Source organism: Tachypleus tridentatus, chromosome 2, assembly GCF_004210375.1.
Source record: "Tachypleus tridentatus isolate NWPU-2018 chromosome 2, ASM421037v1, whole genome shotgun sequence".
Classification (NCBI taxonomy): domain Eukaryota; kingdom Metazoa; phylum Arthropoda; class Merostomata; order Xiphosura; family Limulidae; genus Tachypleus; species Tachypleus tridentatus.
In genome coordinates, this window is record NC_134826.1 from 123,697,712 (window position 1) to 123,716,817 (window position 19,106).

General features: G+C 33.0%; 1 protein-coding gene across 5 annotated transcripts in view; it reads left to right on the forward strand.

Moving 5' to 3' along the window:
* The window catches only part of LOC143245005 (ras GTPase-activating protein nGAP-like), a 250,976-nt gene that overhangs the window by 71,698 nt on the left and 160,172 nt on the right, over nucleotides 1–19,106 (forward strand). For all 5 annotated transcript variants that reach the window (XM_076490726.1, XM_076490729.1, XM_076490725.1 and 2 more), the window contains exon 2: nucleotides 15,739–15,884. In XM_076490726.1, the coding sequence (XP_076346841.1) occupies nucleotides 15,739–15,884 (146 nt within the window). The remainder of the gene's footprint in view (nucleotides 1–15,738; nucleotides 15,885–19,106) is intronic.

Below are 19,106 nucleotides of genomic sequence, written 5' to 3' on the forward strand. Positions count from 1 at the left end.
AAATTACTGAGTGATTAATAAAAATTCTACTTAAATATATATTAACACCATTTATATATCTAATGGATAACAAAATGGAGGATTGGTTTCTTATTTACTTTATTTCAATGGGTCTTTACTCAAATAGTTCACATATTAAATTTTGAGTGCCTTATTTCTCGGGTTCATTGGAACTTAACAAATATTTTTTTCACATTCTATATGTTTTTAATACGTTTTAAATTGCGTTTCATTCTTTGTTATCTAAACGACAAAGATTTAATAGAATTCTGCGTTCCCCGTCATATACGTGTGAAAGATGGCTCCGACAACAAATATGAAATTTAAGAAATCATATAATTACGTTAAAGTTGCAAAGACAAAAATAAATTATCAGAGTGTTGCTGTTTAAAACCATTAGGCCTTTTTCATTTCTTAATTTTAGGAAGTTTAATTTTGTTTATGTTACTCTGCCTTACTAAGGTCTCAATTTTTCATCTTTTTTTGCATTTCGTCCAGTTTGCTATTTGATAAATGAATATTTGCGTCTTGTTTGAAACGAAATCACGACACCGTAAGCATCCTACTGATGTTAAACTAATGTGTTTGTGTTTTCTTGTAGCAAAGACACATCGGGCTATCTGCTGAGCTCACCGAGAGGAATTGAACCCCTGATTTTAGCGTTATAAATCGGTTGATATACCGCTGTACTAGCGGGGGGGGGACAATGTTAAACTACTACCAAACTGAAACTCTTAATAACAGTTTTTGTTTCCTAGTTTGCTGTTAAGCCCAAAACTACACAATGAGCTATCTGTGCTGTGCCAATCACGAGTATCGAAACTCATTTTTTAGTGGTAACTTTCCAGACATTCCACTGAAGGCTGTTTAGTATAAATAGCGATAACTAATCGAATCTCATCAGTACTGAAAGTATCAATAATTCTATATCAGATATTATTATATGGTAGAATGGAGAATGAAATGTGAAGATTCTAACATTCGTCGCGGAGACATAACGCAAAAGTCGTATATATCAGTTATTTTATCTCCAGATGAATAGACCAGTTTGCTGATGTACAAGATTGATGTGTTTCCTCGATCTCTACACAGATTTCTAGTACGTATAACTGAACTAAATCCAGCTTTACGGGATCTGGTATTTTTCGTCTTTGCTTTCTTTCTTTCTTGTTTCTGTACACAAAATAAAGGCAGTCTGAGGCCAAGTAATTACGTTTCTATAAGGGACTTATGTCTGAAAGTATCCACTATCCTCACTGATACTGTTTATCTTTCCACATTAAGACCGTTTTTGAAAGATGGACTTATTATTCGATAAGGGCACGATTTTGAGGAACGATACAATGTTTATCTTTTACGCCACTCTTTTATCTTTTCCTACTTATATTGCACATATTTCATCTCGCTTTATAATTGGTTGATTTCAGAAAAAAAATCACAGTTATTTGAAAAGTTTGAGTCACGTTATTTTTAGCCAGTTTTAATTCAAAATGTGTGTTGGATTTTGTAAGTCATTGATATTGTCAAGGGTAAAAATGAAATGAGTTGCTTCATATAATCATGAGTAAATAATGAAATGTTTGCCTTGTAAAAGATTCTTAAGAAAAACAAACAAATGTATTTTTCGTTTAATATCTCCACGTGCTTTTCCTCTGGCTGACTACCACGATTATGTAATAATCTAGGAGACTATAATTGCAATGCTTTAGCCATTAGACACAATGAGTTTCTCATTTCTAACTGGTTATGTGTGATAATTCTGCAAAAATCCATTACACCTAAGCTTGAGATATATACTTTTAAACAGTGAGATTTCAGTTTCTAACTGGTTACGGCCCGGCATGGCCAAGTATGTTAAGGCGTTTGACTCCCGGTCACACCAAACATGCTCGCCCTTTCAGCCGTGGGGACGTTATATGTTACGATCAATCCCACTATTCGTTGGTAAAAGAGTAGCCCAATAGTTGGCGGTGGGTGGAGATGACTAGTTGCCTTCCCTCTAGTCTTACACTGCTAAATTAGGGACGGCTAGCACAGATAGCCCTCGAGTAGCTTTGTGTGAAATTCAAAACAAACAAACAAACAAACTGGTTACATACTATTATTATGCAAATACTATACTTGAAGAAATACGGTTTGTTCTCTAACATAAATTTCTTACCTGTTCATATGAAACTCTAGAGAGTGTAGGAAATACAACTAACCATCTCGCATATATATATATATACTGTATTTGTTTCATGAATGAATCACCAAGCGTCAATATGTTCCAAAAAAATTAATAAAAGATAAATTAAAACACGTGCAAATGAAAACTTGTTATATTTTATGTAAATTATTTCTGTTCACATCTATCGGAACAACAGCCATTCATTACTGTGTTCTATATGATTTAACTCTTGAAATTACGTCCCCAGTGGCACAGCGGTATGAATGTATGCGGATTTAAAACTCTAGAAACTGAGTTTCTATACCTGTGGTGGGCAGAACACAGATAATCCATTGTATTACTTTGTGCTTAATTACAAACAACGAAGAACCTTAATTGAAGATAATATGATGAAAAATGTTGTTTGCTTCAAAAGTCTATTGAATTTTGAAACTTATAAAAATTAATTATATCTTAAGTTATTTAAGCATTTCACTTAAGTTTTCGTTACTTTCCCTCATATTAGTGCACAATATATTTGACTTATTCTATTTTATTCTACAAGCTGTTTTGTCTCGTTAACCTGAAGATGACCTAAGAAGGTCGGAACGTTGTTCTCTGCTTTATTAGTAAAAGTGTTAATATCCATAGCAGCCGTTTTGAGATACACGGTCTTGTCTCGGTTTCGTTATTTCATTTTGGTGCACAATATTCCTGCTTGACTTGTACGGAGACAAATTTCAATGTCATATTGCTGGTGAAGAAAATGTTTAAATAATTTATGTAGCAAAAATACGTTTCAGATGAAATAACCTGTTGTATGATCATATTTGACAGAAGTATTTGTTTTAGTAATTCTATTGCAAAACTTTGCAAACTTAAAATTGAATTACAAGTTACTCCACTAACATCTGTTCAGGAAAAAGTAAACGATTTATTTCGTTCTTAATGACACAGATACGTTTAGTAAATTGTGGTTCTTCGAGATTCTGAATTATGTATGTACCTAGCTATTATAAAACAAGACAACATACTAACACAATGAATATGAAAATAGTAACGTTAGAAGAAAATAAGGTTATTTAAATAAATAATGGCATATGATTCTATAATGGTTAGTAATAAAAGTTTAAATAATGTAAATGTTATTAATAACTTGTTTATTAGAGCTTTCCGTATAAAGTAACACAAAGGCTTGTAACGGATTTAATATTATTTTAATATCTATGTTTTATTCAGTTTAATATATGTTTTGAAATGTATGCAACTTATATTGTTGATGTGTATTACGCAAGTCCCGCCTGTTCTCTAAATTTGAAGAAGATTCTTGAGAGTAAGAATCAACAATATATGTTTTACGAAAGAATTAGTGTATCTTCGAATATTGTTGGACCAATTTCCGTGAATTAACTATGGACGCTAGTATTTCAACGGTGACATTAGATATTTCCTTCAGGAAGAGAAAGAAAACAAAATCATGTAAAGAATAGAACTAGCTAGCGTTCTGATAAAAGTAATTTGCGCCTCGTATATCGTCGACAAAGTATTCAGTTCCAGGCGAGAGATAGGACATGATATTGTTTGTAAGTTTGTAAAACTTTTACATATAAATTAGAATTAATTCGCTCTCCCTGAAACGTCGATAAAATATTCAATCTCAAACCAGTTAAAAGACTCAGTACTGTTTGTAAGTCTGTTAAACTCTAGTATATAAACCATTATTTGTAACAGCTGTTATTATAAATTATATTGTTGTTTGTATAATAAAATATATTTGTGTTAAGAAATAAAATTGTGTGTATCAGTCTTGTTGACAAATATCATAAATTTGATACATACTGACATTCAATTAACTTCTAAGTTCAAATTTTCGACTATTTGAAATCGTAAGACGTAACGTACGTAACATAATAAATCGGAAACTTGTCCGAGATAAATTAGAATGCGTAACAGGCTATTTACTCACAACATCCATGACTTCGAGCTAGTAAACTAGAAAAATCACCTTCAAATTTTGGGTTCTTCTTATCTGATTGAATGGAAGGATTCAACTTCACTCTTATAACGAACCTATAGCACCAAAGCGTATAATTCGTTTTTGAAGTAGAGAGTATCGAACCATGAATATTGTATTCTCGGTCCAGACACTCCAGCCACCAGGTCATGCTTGAGCCTTGATTAATGTCATAAATATTGACGATCTCAATAGAAAACTATAGGTAACTGAATAGTACAGTAAGTCTTCAGATTTACAATGCTAATCAGGGACTTGATTGATGTAGCAGATGGCGGGCGAGATGTGGCTTTGCTATAACAAACACGCACTCAGTAGAGCGAATACCTCCGCCACCCAGTGTTGATCATTTTTCGACTTTCAAAAAATACGAATATGTGTTCGTATGTCCATGTTATCAACGATCACGAACTATTTGTGGTCGCACAATGAGATATACTCTACACATGTCAACCAGCTTTCATAAATTTCAATAATTTTTACTGAATTATAGAGCAAATATAGTGTGAAAAATCACTCCCTATGTTAACAGATAGGGATTATTTTTTTATTTGCATGGCCTTGACTATCCATAACTAATCCCTTCTCAGATAAGTTATAGCCCAAATGTATACAAAATTTCATCCAAATCCATTTAGCCTTTTTCGAGAAATCGTTTTCATAAACACACACAGAGGGGTGAAAACAACCTCCATTCACCTTCAGTGACCGAGGTAAAAACGTGAAAAGATGATTAATATTGTACTTGTAATGTCTGTGTCGGTCTATACATTTAGATTGAAAAAACAACAAAAGCTTAAGAACAGGATCTAAAACCAAAACCTATACATATTAGGAATAAACACTTCGTAGAACCGAGACTCAAAATTAACCAAACTGTTTCCTTGATACTCATTTATGATATAAGCTTTAAAGTGTGAGTTTAAATTTGTTTGATTTAATACATGTTGTAGAATATATCGTTTTTGAAACATATTTATAATTTATTCATTGTAAATTTTAATTGGTCTTCAATTTTATGTCTGTAATTACTATACTTCTGGCTTAATGTGCAATTAAAGAAATATTTTTGTTTATAACGTTGTAGCCATTTGATATTTTTTTTTCTCTTAATTACGTATACCTCACTTTCAAGGTAAGATCTTTAACTTGGTTCTCTATTAAGACCAGTTTCATTATAATTAGTGGATTTTGTTTTATCAATAGACCGCTCGTTAAAGTTGAAGAACGGCAAACAGGATAAATAATTATTTTTTCCTTGATGTACAACTTTATATGAATATTACAAGTTATAGTTTTTATTTTGTTTTTCGTTTTTAAATATATAATTCCTTTTAAATAGTCTTAATAATTTTATTTTATTTCTTATGATTTTCTATAATTCTTTGGCCACGATACGAGATCCACAAATCCATATTTTTCATACTTATACCATTTGTGTTTGTGTGTAATTTGTTTGTTTGTTTTGAAGTTACGCACAAAAGCTACACAATGGGCAATCTGTATTCTGTTCACTACGGGTATCGAAACCAGGATTTTAGCGTTGTGAATCTGCAGATTTTTCAGCTGCATCACTGGGGGGGGGGCTAAAATATGGAAGTTGAGTTTTGTTTTTATTAAACACAAAGGGCTGTCTGTGTTCTGCCCACCACGGTATCGAAACACAATTTCTAACAGTATAAGTCCGCAGACATACCACTGTGCCACTGGAGACATACTATTTGTGCTTTTGCTGAATAAAGATTACCTTCTAGTGGTTTAGTGGAAAGTTCGAGAGTTCACACTACTAAAACCGGGTTTCGATACTTTGGGGGGCACAGCACAAGTATTCCACCATGTTGCTTTGTGCTTACCAACCAAAAAATAAACAATAACAAAGGCAGCCGTAACAAAATAAAAAATTCGCGATGCAATTTAAACATTCAAACAAATAATTTGTACGAATGATAGTAGAGAGTTTGTTTATTTATTTGTTTATTTTGAATTTCGCTCAAAGTTACACGAGGGCTACAAACGCTAGCCGTCCCTAATTTAGCAGTGTAAGACTAGAGGGAAGGCAGCTAGTCATCACCACTCACCGCCAACTCTTGGGATACTCTTTTACCAACAAATAGTGGGATTGATCGTAACTTTATAACGCCCCCACGTGACATCAAACATGCTCGCCCTTTCAGCCGTGGGGGCGTTATAATGTGACGATCAATCCCACTATTTGTTGGTAAAAGAATAGCCCAAGAGTTGGCGGTGGGTGGTAATGACTAGCCGCCTTCCCTCTCGTCTTACTGTGCTAAATTAGGGATGGCTAGCGCAGATAGCCCTCGAGTAGCTTTGTGCGAAATTCAAAAACAAAAAACAAACAAACCAGAAATAAATTTTAAATTAAGCCTCATCTGGCGCATTAAGACTGTTTTACAAGAAGTTTTAAGCTTACGTTACTGTTTTAATGTACATTTAAGTAGAAAAGGATATACTTTGATATATTTTGCTGCGCAAACGTGTTTGGATCCCAAGAGTTAAGGATTCACTTTCACATAAAAAAATGTTTGAAATAGTTTTATAGAACAGTAAGATAGTCCAGTATGATTAGAGATGGTGTGAATAATTAAATAGGAATCTTAGGCCTTTTCGTGTGTTTTAAGAGTATAAATGTATTTTCTTTCCGTGTATTTTGAGTCATTGAGTTAAAAGAATATATCTGTATAGGAGAGAATGTTTTACTGAGTTGTTTACATCCAAAGGTTAACAGTTTTCGTTGTTGTCCATTTTGTTTGCTTACTAGTTACTCTTGTGTTTTTATAGGCTTTAATCCGAACGTCTCATGATTTCGAAATAGGCTTAACGTAAATAATGTATTAGTTTTACCATATTATATTAAGTTTGGAAACATATGTTTGAGTCTTTATTAAATACTATAATGTTATGAGTTAAACGAACAAAATAAATCTATCTTTTTATCTATCTGTCTATCTATCTATCTTTGTTTCACTCTAAATACATCCTGGTGTGAACTGGATACGAACATGTGTTGAAAAGGAAATGTTGAGAGGCCACTCACCTACCTTCCCCTATTCATGCCCAAAGGGCACGGTATCTCTCATTCGTGATAAGTGCGAGTGTCCTGGCACTTGTTCTTTCTTGTCTTGCACCTGCAGAACATCCAGGAAGTGATTTTGTTGTCAGTGAAAGCAACATGCCATTGAGGCGTAGTTGTGGTAGTTCAAGCTCGCGGAAATACATAATTATTTTACGCATGGATCATTAGGATACTATACCGGCTTGATAGAGCTATTAGCTGATCATGAAGTACACACTGATAGATTAAACCATTTTGATGACCGCTTCCATGCTATTTGCAGCACGAGACCCAAAGATATTCTTTAGGTTACACACATAACCATACAATAAACATTATGATTTTTTTCAGCTATGAGGTAAATTGTACGGCTTATATACCATGTACAATTTCAGCTCAATACACTCCGCCTATCCATCTGTATGTTTATTTTCTTGTCTGTGTGTAGACCTGAGATATTTAGGAAAAGAAAACTAGATGTAGGGTCTCATAGAAAGGCAACAGTTACAGTATTATTAAGTAATATTTACTGCGATTCATAATTTCAAGCGAATAACAGTAAAGTTTGGAAAGTAGTTTTAAAACTGTTTTATAAAATTAAAAATTTCTTAAACATGAAAACAAACTTTTTCATCTTTGTGTAACGATGACTTTTATATAAAACATTCATACATTTTATTTGATTATAACATATAATTAAACACTTCACCTGTGTTGAGTAGGATGCTATTTTCATGACACATTTCTGTTCTTCATGGCATTCTATTACAGGTCAATTAACACACACTTGATGTACGTTAAAGTTAAAATGAACTTATTCATGAATTAAATTAAAAAAAGTTTTGCACTGAAATGCAATGTTATTGACAGGTTTATTGTGTGACTGCTACGTTCACTTTTGTTGTATTCTAACGATACATAAAACCTTGAATAATCAAACGTACAACTAAAATTATAATAGGAGAAATGTAAAATTTTATTTTCTTTCTCGTACTTTACTTATTACTCGCACATAATTTCATTTAGTACGTACTAATACGATTATGACTTAGAGACAGAAGGCGTGGAGTTGAAAAAATAAACAAACTTGTTTATAGCTGTATTAGTGGCATAGTTGTATGTTTGCGGACTTCTACCATCAGAAACTGGGTTTTAATACCTGTGATGATAACAGCACAGATAGCTCCTTGTGTAGTTCTGTGTTTCATAACAAACAACAATACAGCTGTGTTACGGTTGCAGGAAATCTGCTGAGGGTTTCTGAATATGGTAAATGTTGAAGTAGTCGCGAGGTAGAGAAAAAAAATAGCTCTATAAAATAAGAAAGTTATAACAATATTGCAGTGAGAAAGCAAAAAATGTGCTAAATACATATATATAAACATAAATGTATGAAGAGATTGATTACAGAAATCTGTACTTTTAACTGGTAAAAAACAAAACAAAGTGCGTTTGTCACGCCATCTATGGAGAATTTATATATTTAATGAATATGTAATTAATATTTTAAACAAAAGTTTTTAAAGTTACATTGGAGATCGTAATTGAATCGCCATTTCTAAATGTTATATTTTTGCATTGTGTGCTGCAACAATGAGTCTAAATTTTGGTTCCATTTAGTTGTGATAAATTTAAATATTTTTAAAATATAAGATTCACACACAAACTGTTTTATAAACACATATAAATTACAAATACCTCTTTTAATCTACAAAGAAATTTAGGTTGGTATGTGATAACTTATGTATTGAAAAATTAGCTATATTCTAAAGTCTTTCTTGATTCCTGATTTCAGTGCTGACGTTTATGAAAACTCAAAACAAAATTGAATATTACTTTACACATTGGAGTTGGTTTTGATATTTTTGAACAAAAGACCTAGGAAACATAAGAATATTTAAGTTACAACGTTGCTGTTTTATTTCTAAACGTGATGTTATGTCGTTGAATTTAGTCTTGAATGGTATGAAGTTGTGTAAACGTTTTACGTTTTTTAGGTACAAGTAATGCTAATTATATTATCGCTAAATAGCTGCAGTAGATACGCGAACTACATTTATCGCGAAGTCTTTATATTTAAACACAACTGTAGAACGTAAGTAACTGAAGAAGAATGGTGGACATTCAAGAACTGATCTGTTGAATACATTGCAGCGTAGACTTGCTGGAAATAGTCTTGTTAATAACATTTGTCAACTGGCTTGGATCAGCAATATCATTAAAATCCAAAAGAAATAAAGCAATCAGTAATAATGAAAAAAAATAATTATAAATTTACACACTACAAATGCCAACGGTAGTTATCGCACCACTTCTCACATAATGTGTGAAACATTCTACTTTGTAGAATAGATAAATATTCGATTTTACTGTTGTTTTCCCTCGTAAATAGAAGGTGCCTTTTTAGCGTGTTTCCCCGCACTTTACATTAATTTATGCTATTTTTATAAGTTCCATTGTTACCTATATAATGCCCACACCCCAGTGACCCAGCGGTATGTCTGTGGACTTAAAACGCTAGAAATCTGGCTCTGATACCCGTAGTGAGCAGAGCACAGAGAGTGTGGCTTTGTGCTTAATTACAAATAAACAAAATCTGCATCATGTTTTTTATTATTACAGAATCTACTGTATTCACTGTCACTAAGCTTTTGTGGTGGTTTTAGACTTCAATATTATTTCAAAATTAGATAGGCGCGGTTGATCATACGGCGAGTTCTAGATTTCAGAGTTGACGATCCTAGTTCAAATTTGTGCAATACCACAAAATACTCGCCCTTCCATGCAAACACACAAAACTGTGTGAGAATCATAAGCGTGACGGTCAATCACGTAGCATGAATGGTAAGTAGTAGTGTGCTGCTGACTAGTTACTTTCCCTGTAGTCAGTGGCTCAAAATTAGGGACGACAGCAGATAACGTAGTTTTGCCATAAACAACCACGTTAGGAAAAAAAATAAACTCGGTTACGTCATCCATTACTCATTCGCGTATGAGTCACAGCTAACGTTTAGAAATTACTTGACGTTTCACAGACTAACTACTGAAATACAATGACAAGTAATACAAGTATTTAGTCATACACGAGACTCACAAACTAGATCGTGTCGATCAATTTCTTATTCAATATGAAACTGAAATTAAAAATCTCATGTTTCTTCACTTCGAACAACACCTCGTCAGGTGTAAGCTTTTGAAATATTTTTAAGTTCTCCAAATAGCTCTATTTATTTCATTAATACAATTTCTATTTCAAATTCCTGTTGAGCAACAACTTTAAAACAAAAAACTTACATAACAAGATAAAAGAGCATTAAACAAAAGAGTGAAACTTATGAAAAGACCTGAAAGTTATCCCAGTCCTTGAAAAGTTTATATTTTAATCCGTACCCCTCTCTAATATTTGGTTCATAGCCTTCCACTGTTGATTTGCTGTGAAATTCGCTGTATGTATGTGTTATATGGCGCAGAATTACAACAACTAGTAACAGAATAATAACAACTAGATACTTTTAGTGATCAAAAATCATGGTAAAAGGAAAATGTAAAGTGTTCTCAAATGAACTTTATTGTTATGGTTAACGACCAATTTTTATGGTAAAAACGGGATGTAATCTTAATAACTAATGTTAGCAAGACAGTTAACAGTAAGTTCTCCGTTATGATGTATTTTATCCACATTCACACACGCTTGTGCATCATTTATCTTGCGTTCTTTCTCAAACTGTATTATGTATACATGTGCTGCAACTATTAAATAGAATATTTTGACAGTTTTTAAAACTGTTTCTTAAACATATATATTTATAAAGAAATATTGCTTTTGCAAGGAAAAATTCATTAAATAACAGTGGTGCTAATTTGGGAGTGCAGATTGCAGCCGCTCCACCCAAGCCTTATTTTTTAATGAATGTAAAACGTCAGGTCAATAGGCTATAACAGTGGTGCTAATTTGGGAATGCAGATTGCAGCCGCTCCACCCAAGCTTTATTTTTTAATGAATGTAAAACGTCAGGTCAATAGGCTATAACAGTGGTGCTAATTTGGGAGTGCAGATTGCAGCCGCTCCACCCAAGCCTTATTTTTTAATGAATGTAAAACGTCAGGTCAATAGGCTATAACAGTGGTGCTAATTTGGGAATGCAGATTGCAGCCGCTAACTTTATTTTTTAATGAATGTAAAACGTCAGGTCAATAGGCTATAACAGTGGTGCTAATTTGGGAGTGCAGATTGCAGCCGCTTCACCCAAGCCTTATTTTTTAATGAATGTAAAACGTCAGGTCAATAGGCTACGTTTATGGGAAATTATAAATATATGCAAATTCGATAGTCGAAGTTTCTTCGTGTTTTTACTTCTTGTCCTTGTTTTTCCTCTTAACCATCTGGCTTTTTCATTGTTCGAATAGTTGATGTATGAACTCCAAAAAGTTCTACGTCATCAGTAGTTCATGTATTTGTTAGAATTTACGGTTCGCTTTGTCACCCATCCTTAAGGTCTTGCAGAAATTATAAAAATCACTTCTACTTTATCGGCCGGCCATGGCAAAGTGGTTAAGGCACTGGAATTGAAATCTAAGAGTTACGGGTTCGAATCTACACCAAATATGTTTGCCTCTTCAGCCGTGGGGACGATATGTGCTAGTAAAAAAGTTGGTTAGGGTGGTGATAATGAGCTAACTGCCTTCCCTGTAGTCTTGTAATGCTAAATTAGGGACGATTAGCGCAGATAGGCTGCGTGTAGCTTTGTGCGAAATTCCACAACCAAATCTGTCTACTACCACTTAACTGTTTGAATGCAGTAAGTATTTATGATTACAGGTACATTTACAAGACCTATAAAAATCAGCACCTCTAACAACAAAAGTCACTGAAGAATCCATTTTCAAAAATATTTTTTCTGTTTGATCGAAATTAAAAAATAACAAAAACGAAAATAAAGAACGTCGTTCAACGGACTTTCTATTATTTCTCAGAAAAACCGTTACAACTTCACTAACTTCCTGCAGGTGATGTTAATAAATAGACGATATCTGTGTTGCGTGATGAAACGCTCATTCTGCGTCAGTTTCAGTATCTTACCAAATCTGACATGAAATACAATAATGTTGTAGAGTATTTTCAATGAAGAGATTCGCAACAATCTGAAACTTTGTCAATTATATTCAGACATCATAAAAATGGAATTGTTTCTGTTGCTTTTTGTCAGTGTATGGAAGTATGATGAGTCATTTAACTACAGTTCGGGTTATTACCCTGACTTGCTACGAGGTTGACTCCTGTATTAGTACACGAATGTTTTCTGAGCTTTTAATATTTTCAACTGATACTATACGTTTTCACATATTTTTAACGGCTAACTCAAATTTTAAAATGGCTAATAACGGGGCTCCAAATTAGATAGGTTATTGTTCTATACATTTTTACGTATTATAATTGATCTTGAACGAGTCTCCGATTTAATATGTTATTTATTACGATTTCAAATAACACTATGTAACACAAATTTTGCCCCTGGAGAGTATGTATTATTTCTTAATTGCTTATGTTCTAAAAGTACAGAAAATGGCCTTTATTCCCTTTAAACTTTGCTTTTGTGACCTGGATAATGAAATTTAGAAATTAACCAAATTTTCTATCCAAAATGGGCAAATTTGCACATTTTCATTTACATAAGACTTGAATAAAATAACATATGAATCAAGATTTACATGTATATTTATACTAAAACTATACAAAAATGTTTACATCTGAATAGTTTTTCAAAATTTGCGACTGTAAGGTAAATCACTTTCATGTGTCAGCCCCCAAATATAGCTTCCCATCGCGTTTTCGTTATATGCTCCTCGGTAGTGGCGTTCAGAGTCCAGTAAATCTTGGTGGAAGTGCTTGCCTTGTTCCTCTGAGTATGCTCCAATGTTCTCCTTGAATTTATCAAGATGAGCGTCAAGGATGTGGAGTTTCAGGGACATCCTGCAGTATATTTTACCGTAGTTCTTCACCAGAGCCTCAACCAGTTCCACATAATTTTCGGCCTTGTGATTGCCCAAGAAGCCCCAAACCACTGCGACAAATTTGCTCCAAGCTTTTTTTCCCTTCCTGTTGAGCTTCTTGGGGAATTCTGTGCACTCCAGGATCTTCTTTATTTGTGGTCCAACGAAGACACCAGGTTTGACCTTTGCCTCAGATAGCTTAGAGAAGAATTCTCGAAGGTACTTTAAGGCTGCAGACTTCTTATAAAGAGCTGTGACAAATTGTTTCATAAAACCTAATTTTATATGCAATGGTCGGAACAAGACCTTCTGGAGGTCCACTAGTGACTCACACTTGACATTGTGCCTCCCCACAGAACTCGGTCCATTGTGGCTAGTAATTGCTGTTGTAGTGCACTGCGGTGTACCTGCTGTCCCAAAGGCAAAGAAAGCAGGGAAACTTGGTAAAGCCTCCTTGGAGACCCATCAGGAATGCCACTATTTTGAAGTCTTAGATAACCTTCCAGCCATACTTATCATACTTCAAGGCTTCTAGCAATGTTTTGACACTGTTGTATTCCTCTTTGAGGTGCACCGAATGAGCCAGGGGAAGAGACAGATACTTATTACCGTTATGGAGCAACACAAGTTTGAGATTTCTGGATGAGCTATCAATGAAGAGGCGCCACTCGTTCGGGTTACAGGCAATACCAATTGCCTCGCACAGACCAGATAGATTGTGGCAGAAGCAGAGCCCATCTTGACGAGTGAAGTTCTATATTCTAGAAAGCTCTTGAACATTCTTGTAAGTTCGAGAAAACTCTCTATCAGCTACCCAACACTGAATCTACCTGGAATATTCTGGAAAATAGATAAATTTGAAATTTTCATTTTCCAGGTCACAAAAGCAAAGTTTGAAGAGATAAATAGCTCTTTTCCATTTACTTTAAGCATAAGCAATTGGGAAATTACAGTTTCTGCCCAAGAACAAGAAAAAGTGAAAATTTTGTTACATATTGTAATCAGAAATTTGAATTTTAACTTAAAAGTTAATTAAATGTCGACATGTATCAAATTTATGATATCAGCCAAGATTGATACACATAATTTTCTTTTATAACACAAATATGTTTTAATATACAAACAACCATGTAGTTTACAATAACGGTTATTACGAATAATGATTTACATACAAAATTTTAACAAACTTACAAACAATACTGAGTCTGTTTGGTCTGGAACTAAATATTTCATCGACGGTTCACGATAAGCGAATTAATTCTTTGCTGATACACCTATATACTTCTCTTGATAGTTAGCTAGCTTGATGCACACGTTAGAGTTTCACCAACGACAATATATATTGTCCTCGTAAAAATATTTACGACCAAAATTAATCTACTGAAGTTAAACGAATAGTAAAGTTCGAAATCTATATACGTTCCTCGTCATATATTTGTAGTTTCACGATTAATAAACGTTTATCACAATTACAGTTTTTGAGATTTATAGTTTATTAACAATATTCAACTGTCTCCCCGTGTCTTACGATAGCTACCTTTTATACACATTAGGCGAGATTCTCGAAAATTTAGTTAGTCCAACAATACGATAACGTTCTCTAAAACATATATTGCTGATTCTTACTCTCGATAATCTTTTACAAATTTAGAGAACAGACTTACGCAATACATGTTTAATAATATAAGTTGCATACATTTCTAAATTTACATTAAACTGAAACAAACATAGATATTAAAATAATATGCAATCCATTACAACATGTTTTCGTATTTATATTACTACTGGAAGAAGAAAGTGCAAACAACGGACACACATAGAAAGACTTTTTTTTTAGTAATAAATATATCTCTGTTTTGGGCGTAGTTAGGAAATGAATGAAAACATCTTTTAGATTTGGAAGGGATGAGATGGCATGGGACAGAATGGTTATAAGTAGATATCTATCTACGCACTTTATTTCTCTACAGTTTATAGCGTGAATTATCGATGGAAGAATAAAACCTTTTATTAATATTCAAGTGTAACTCAGATAATTAAATTATGCTTTATAGTTATTGAAGACAGTAATTTATATTTGTGGTTACCTAAGGTCCTCTGATGTGACAGTGGTAAGAATACGAACTTAAAATATCAAAATTTTGGGTTCGATTCCCCACCGTGGATATAGCAGACAGCCCAATGTGATTTTGCTCTAAAGCAAAGAAACACGTTATTTAAATTTTAATTGCAGTGGAAATAACCTGTTCTTAATCATAGTTGTAAACAAATAAATATATATCATTTTTGTTCAAAAACTGATGAATTTCAAAATTTGGCCTAAAGAATGATGCTTATCCGCCATTTGTGTGTGACAGGTGTCTAAACTGTTTGCAATTAATTTGATACATACTTTGAAAAATTGAAGTATTTCAAAGATATTAAAATCATGAGGAAACAATTTAACCGTAACGAATAAAAATTACCTTTGAAATTTTATGCCTAAGAATGGTTTTAATTTTTCGTTTGCAGACAAGGAGAATTTCCCAGAACAACAAACAACCGGAAGATGGCGCTCGGGTCATTGTCCTAAATCTGAACCTCGTTGGGAACCGTTTTACTGCGTGTTGCTTCAAGATGACCACACTTTCACCCACTATTCAACAGAGGAAATGAGTGTAAGTAGCTCTATATCTAACTATAATATTTTTAAAATTAAATTTGTGGTATGAATCGACGATGGGACAGTCAAGTTCCATTAGTATTCTCCAAATTTCGCACGCATCGAAATAATAACATCATCACAAATTGTGGACCAATCTTCCGTTTTAATGAGTTCAGAGAAAGAATGACTTATTACACAGCTCAACTAACACACAGACTCCCAAACTGTGTTAGTGTGGCTGAACAAATAACTGAAAATTGCTAAATGTGAGAAATTGAATTATGGTGATTTTGTGTTGGTTCATTTCGAGTCCGTAAAATTTCATTACGACTTATTTTTCGTCACCTAACATCTGTTCTGAAGTCACAAGCCTTTTAATGTGTTTGCTTTATTAAGTAATTAGTTTATATCACAGAATTTTATAGGTTTATCATGAATAAGGGGCTATCTGCTTTATCTTTTTTATTTTTTTTAAATTAGCTGAAGCTTATATCTCTCAGTATGACTTTAAGAAGTTCTTTAGAGGAGCTGCAAACATGTATTTAACGAAATAGTGAAACATTGTGTTAAAAAAACATTTCAAGAAACCTTAGCTTAGAAACAGTTTTAATATTTTAAAGAAGTAGTAGGAATTGTATTATTAGTGTTATATCGTAATATTGAAAACAGAAACCTGATTTATATTAGGGATATAACAATAGCAAGAAAAGGTGTATATAACATCACATAAAATGTAGGTTAAATCTTATAAGATAAAAATGACTTAGTAAAACATGATCATATAACTCAATACCCTGGTGGTTTACCGGTATGCTTGAGGGCGGGCCTAATATGGACTGATGGCTAGGGCGCTCAACTCACAATCTATTTGTCGATGGTTCAAAATTTATCATTATTCGATTAGAGTAGCCCAACAATTGGCGGAGGGTGGCATTGGCTAGCTACTTTCCTTCTAGTCTACCGCTTCTTAGTTAGGAGTAGCTAACGTAAATAGCACTCGAGTAACTACGTGAAATTCAACAAACGAAAACCTTGATGGTTTATATTGTTAAAAATCGAGGTTCGTTCCTCACAGCGAACACAATTTAAAGAAACCATTGTGCATATTTACGCTAAAACAAGCATAGTTAGATATTGTTGTACCCAATCTAGTAGTAAAATAAATAAGAATTAATTAACTAAAATTAACTGCAAACCAAATTAGGCGTAAATACATTATAATGAAAGGAAGCGAAGTAACATATGAAAATGTAAAATACTGTAAAGCCAACAACTTAAACGATAAAGATAATTGTAACTGTTTATATTATGAATAAATTATTACAAACTGTACATTTAATCTTTTGGAAAATAAAGACAAGGAATTACTAAACTATGCAAGCTGTTATAACAACAATGTAATAGTTTTTTTGTTTGAGTTTTATACAAAGATACACCAGGGCTACCTGCGTTAACAGTCACAAATATAGCAGTGTAAGACTTAAAGGGAAGCAGTTAGTCTTCACCACCCACTCTTTTGCTAACGAATAGTGGAATTGACCATCACATTATAACGTCCTCACTCCTGAAAGGATGAGCATGTTTGGTGGGATTGGGGATTCGAACCCGCGAGTTTCAGATTGCAAGTCAAATTCCCTAACCACGTGGCCATGCCGGGTCTAACAATATGAATAAGGTTTCACTGTCTTCATTCAATTAGAGTTATATTAATTACTTTACATATATTCAAATTCCCTAACCACGTGGCCATGCCGGGTCTAACAATATGAATAAGGTTTCACTGTCTTCATTCAATTAGAGTTATATTAATTACTTTACATATATTCAAATTCCCTAACCACGTGGCCATGCCGGGTCTAACAATATGAATAAGGTTTCACTGTCTTCATTCAATTAGAGTTATATTAATTACTTTACATATATTCAAATTCCCTAACCACGTGGCCATGCCGGGTATAACAATATGAATAAGGTTTCACTGTCTTCATTCAATTAGAGTTATATTAATTACTTTACATATATTCAAATTCCCTAACCACGTGGCCATGCCGGGTCTAACAATATGAATAAGGTTTCACTGTCTTCATTCAATTAGAGTTATATTAATTACTTCACATATATTCAAATTCCCTAACCACGTGGCCATGCCGGGTCTAACAATATGAATAAGGTTTCACTGTCTTCATTCAATTAGAGTTATATTAATTACTTCACATATATTCAAATTCCCTAACCACGTGGCCATGCCGGGTCTAACAATATGAATAAGGTTTCACTGTCTTCATTCAATTAGAGTTATATTAATTACTTCACATATATGTTTCTTTCCTACTCTAAGCGAATATATTTAAACTCAGAAATTCTAATTTTTTAATTTTTTGAATACGAAATAATCTTTGCGGTGAAAGTACACACACAGTCAATGTTTTTTTTCACAGCTAATTTCAAATCACATTACTGATATATATACATGATGTATTTTCATTGAATTTTGTTTGAGGTCAAATATCAGTTTCTAAAAGAATTTGAAAAATGTCGCTTCATATCTTTCAGTGCTTATTTCACCATGCTTGAGGTGATAAAGTTCATTGATAAATATTTGTGTATAAATACACACACACTTCAAACATTTTTATACGTGTTGGTATACATTAAAAGGCTTTTTTGGAAGCTATATTTTAATTAGAAAAAACAACAACTCAGAGATTGAATTAAATAGTTTTGAATGTATTATTTGTGTAAATAATTCTTGATAGATGTCGCCTCAAGAGGAAAAGCTATCAAAGTTGAAATTAATGAATTGTATATAATTTTCTTCTTTAAGTTCTTTCGTATAAGTCCAATAAAAAGCATTTGTTGCGAAATACACACTTCATAAATTCCTAAGTTTTTGATTCGATTTCTTTATTTAGTAATCTGATTATTGTAATATAAATCATAGGTGAAATAAGTATCAACTTGTAAGTTTTTATTTTCCCTGGAATTGTAAGTCTGAAAACATTAAAATAAATTCTGTTAATGGTGTTTAGTTTGGTAAAACATCATTCATGAATTCTTTATTCTTGAAATCATTAGACGTTTATTCATATATTAGTCAATCAGTAAATTAAGTTCAGTTACAGATATTCCATCTGAAAAAAGGCTTTTGTTTCGCAGAGAATACAGTTCAAAATTCACGTGACTTTATTGTCTCTATTACAGAAATGACGCGTTTCGTTTTCGTAGAAGCTAAAAT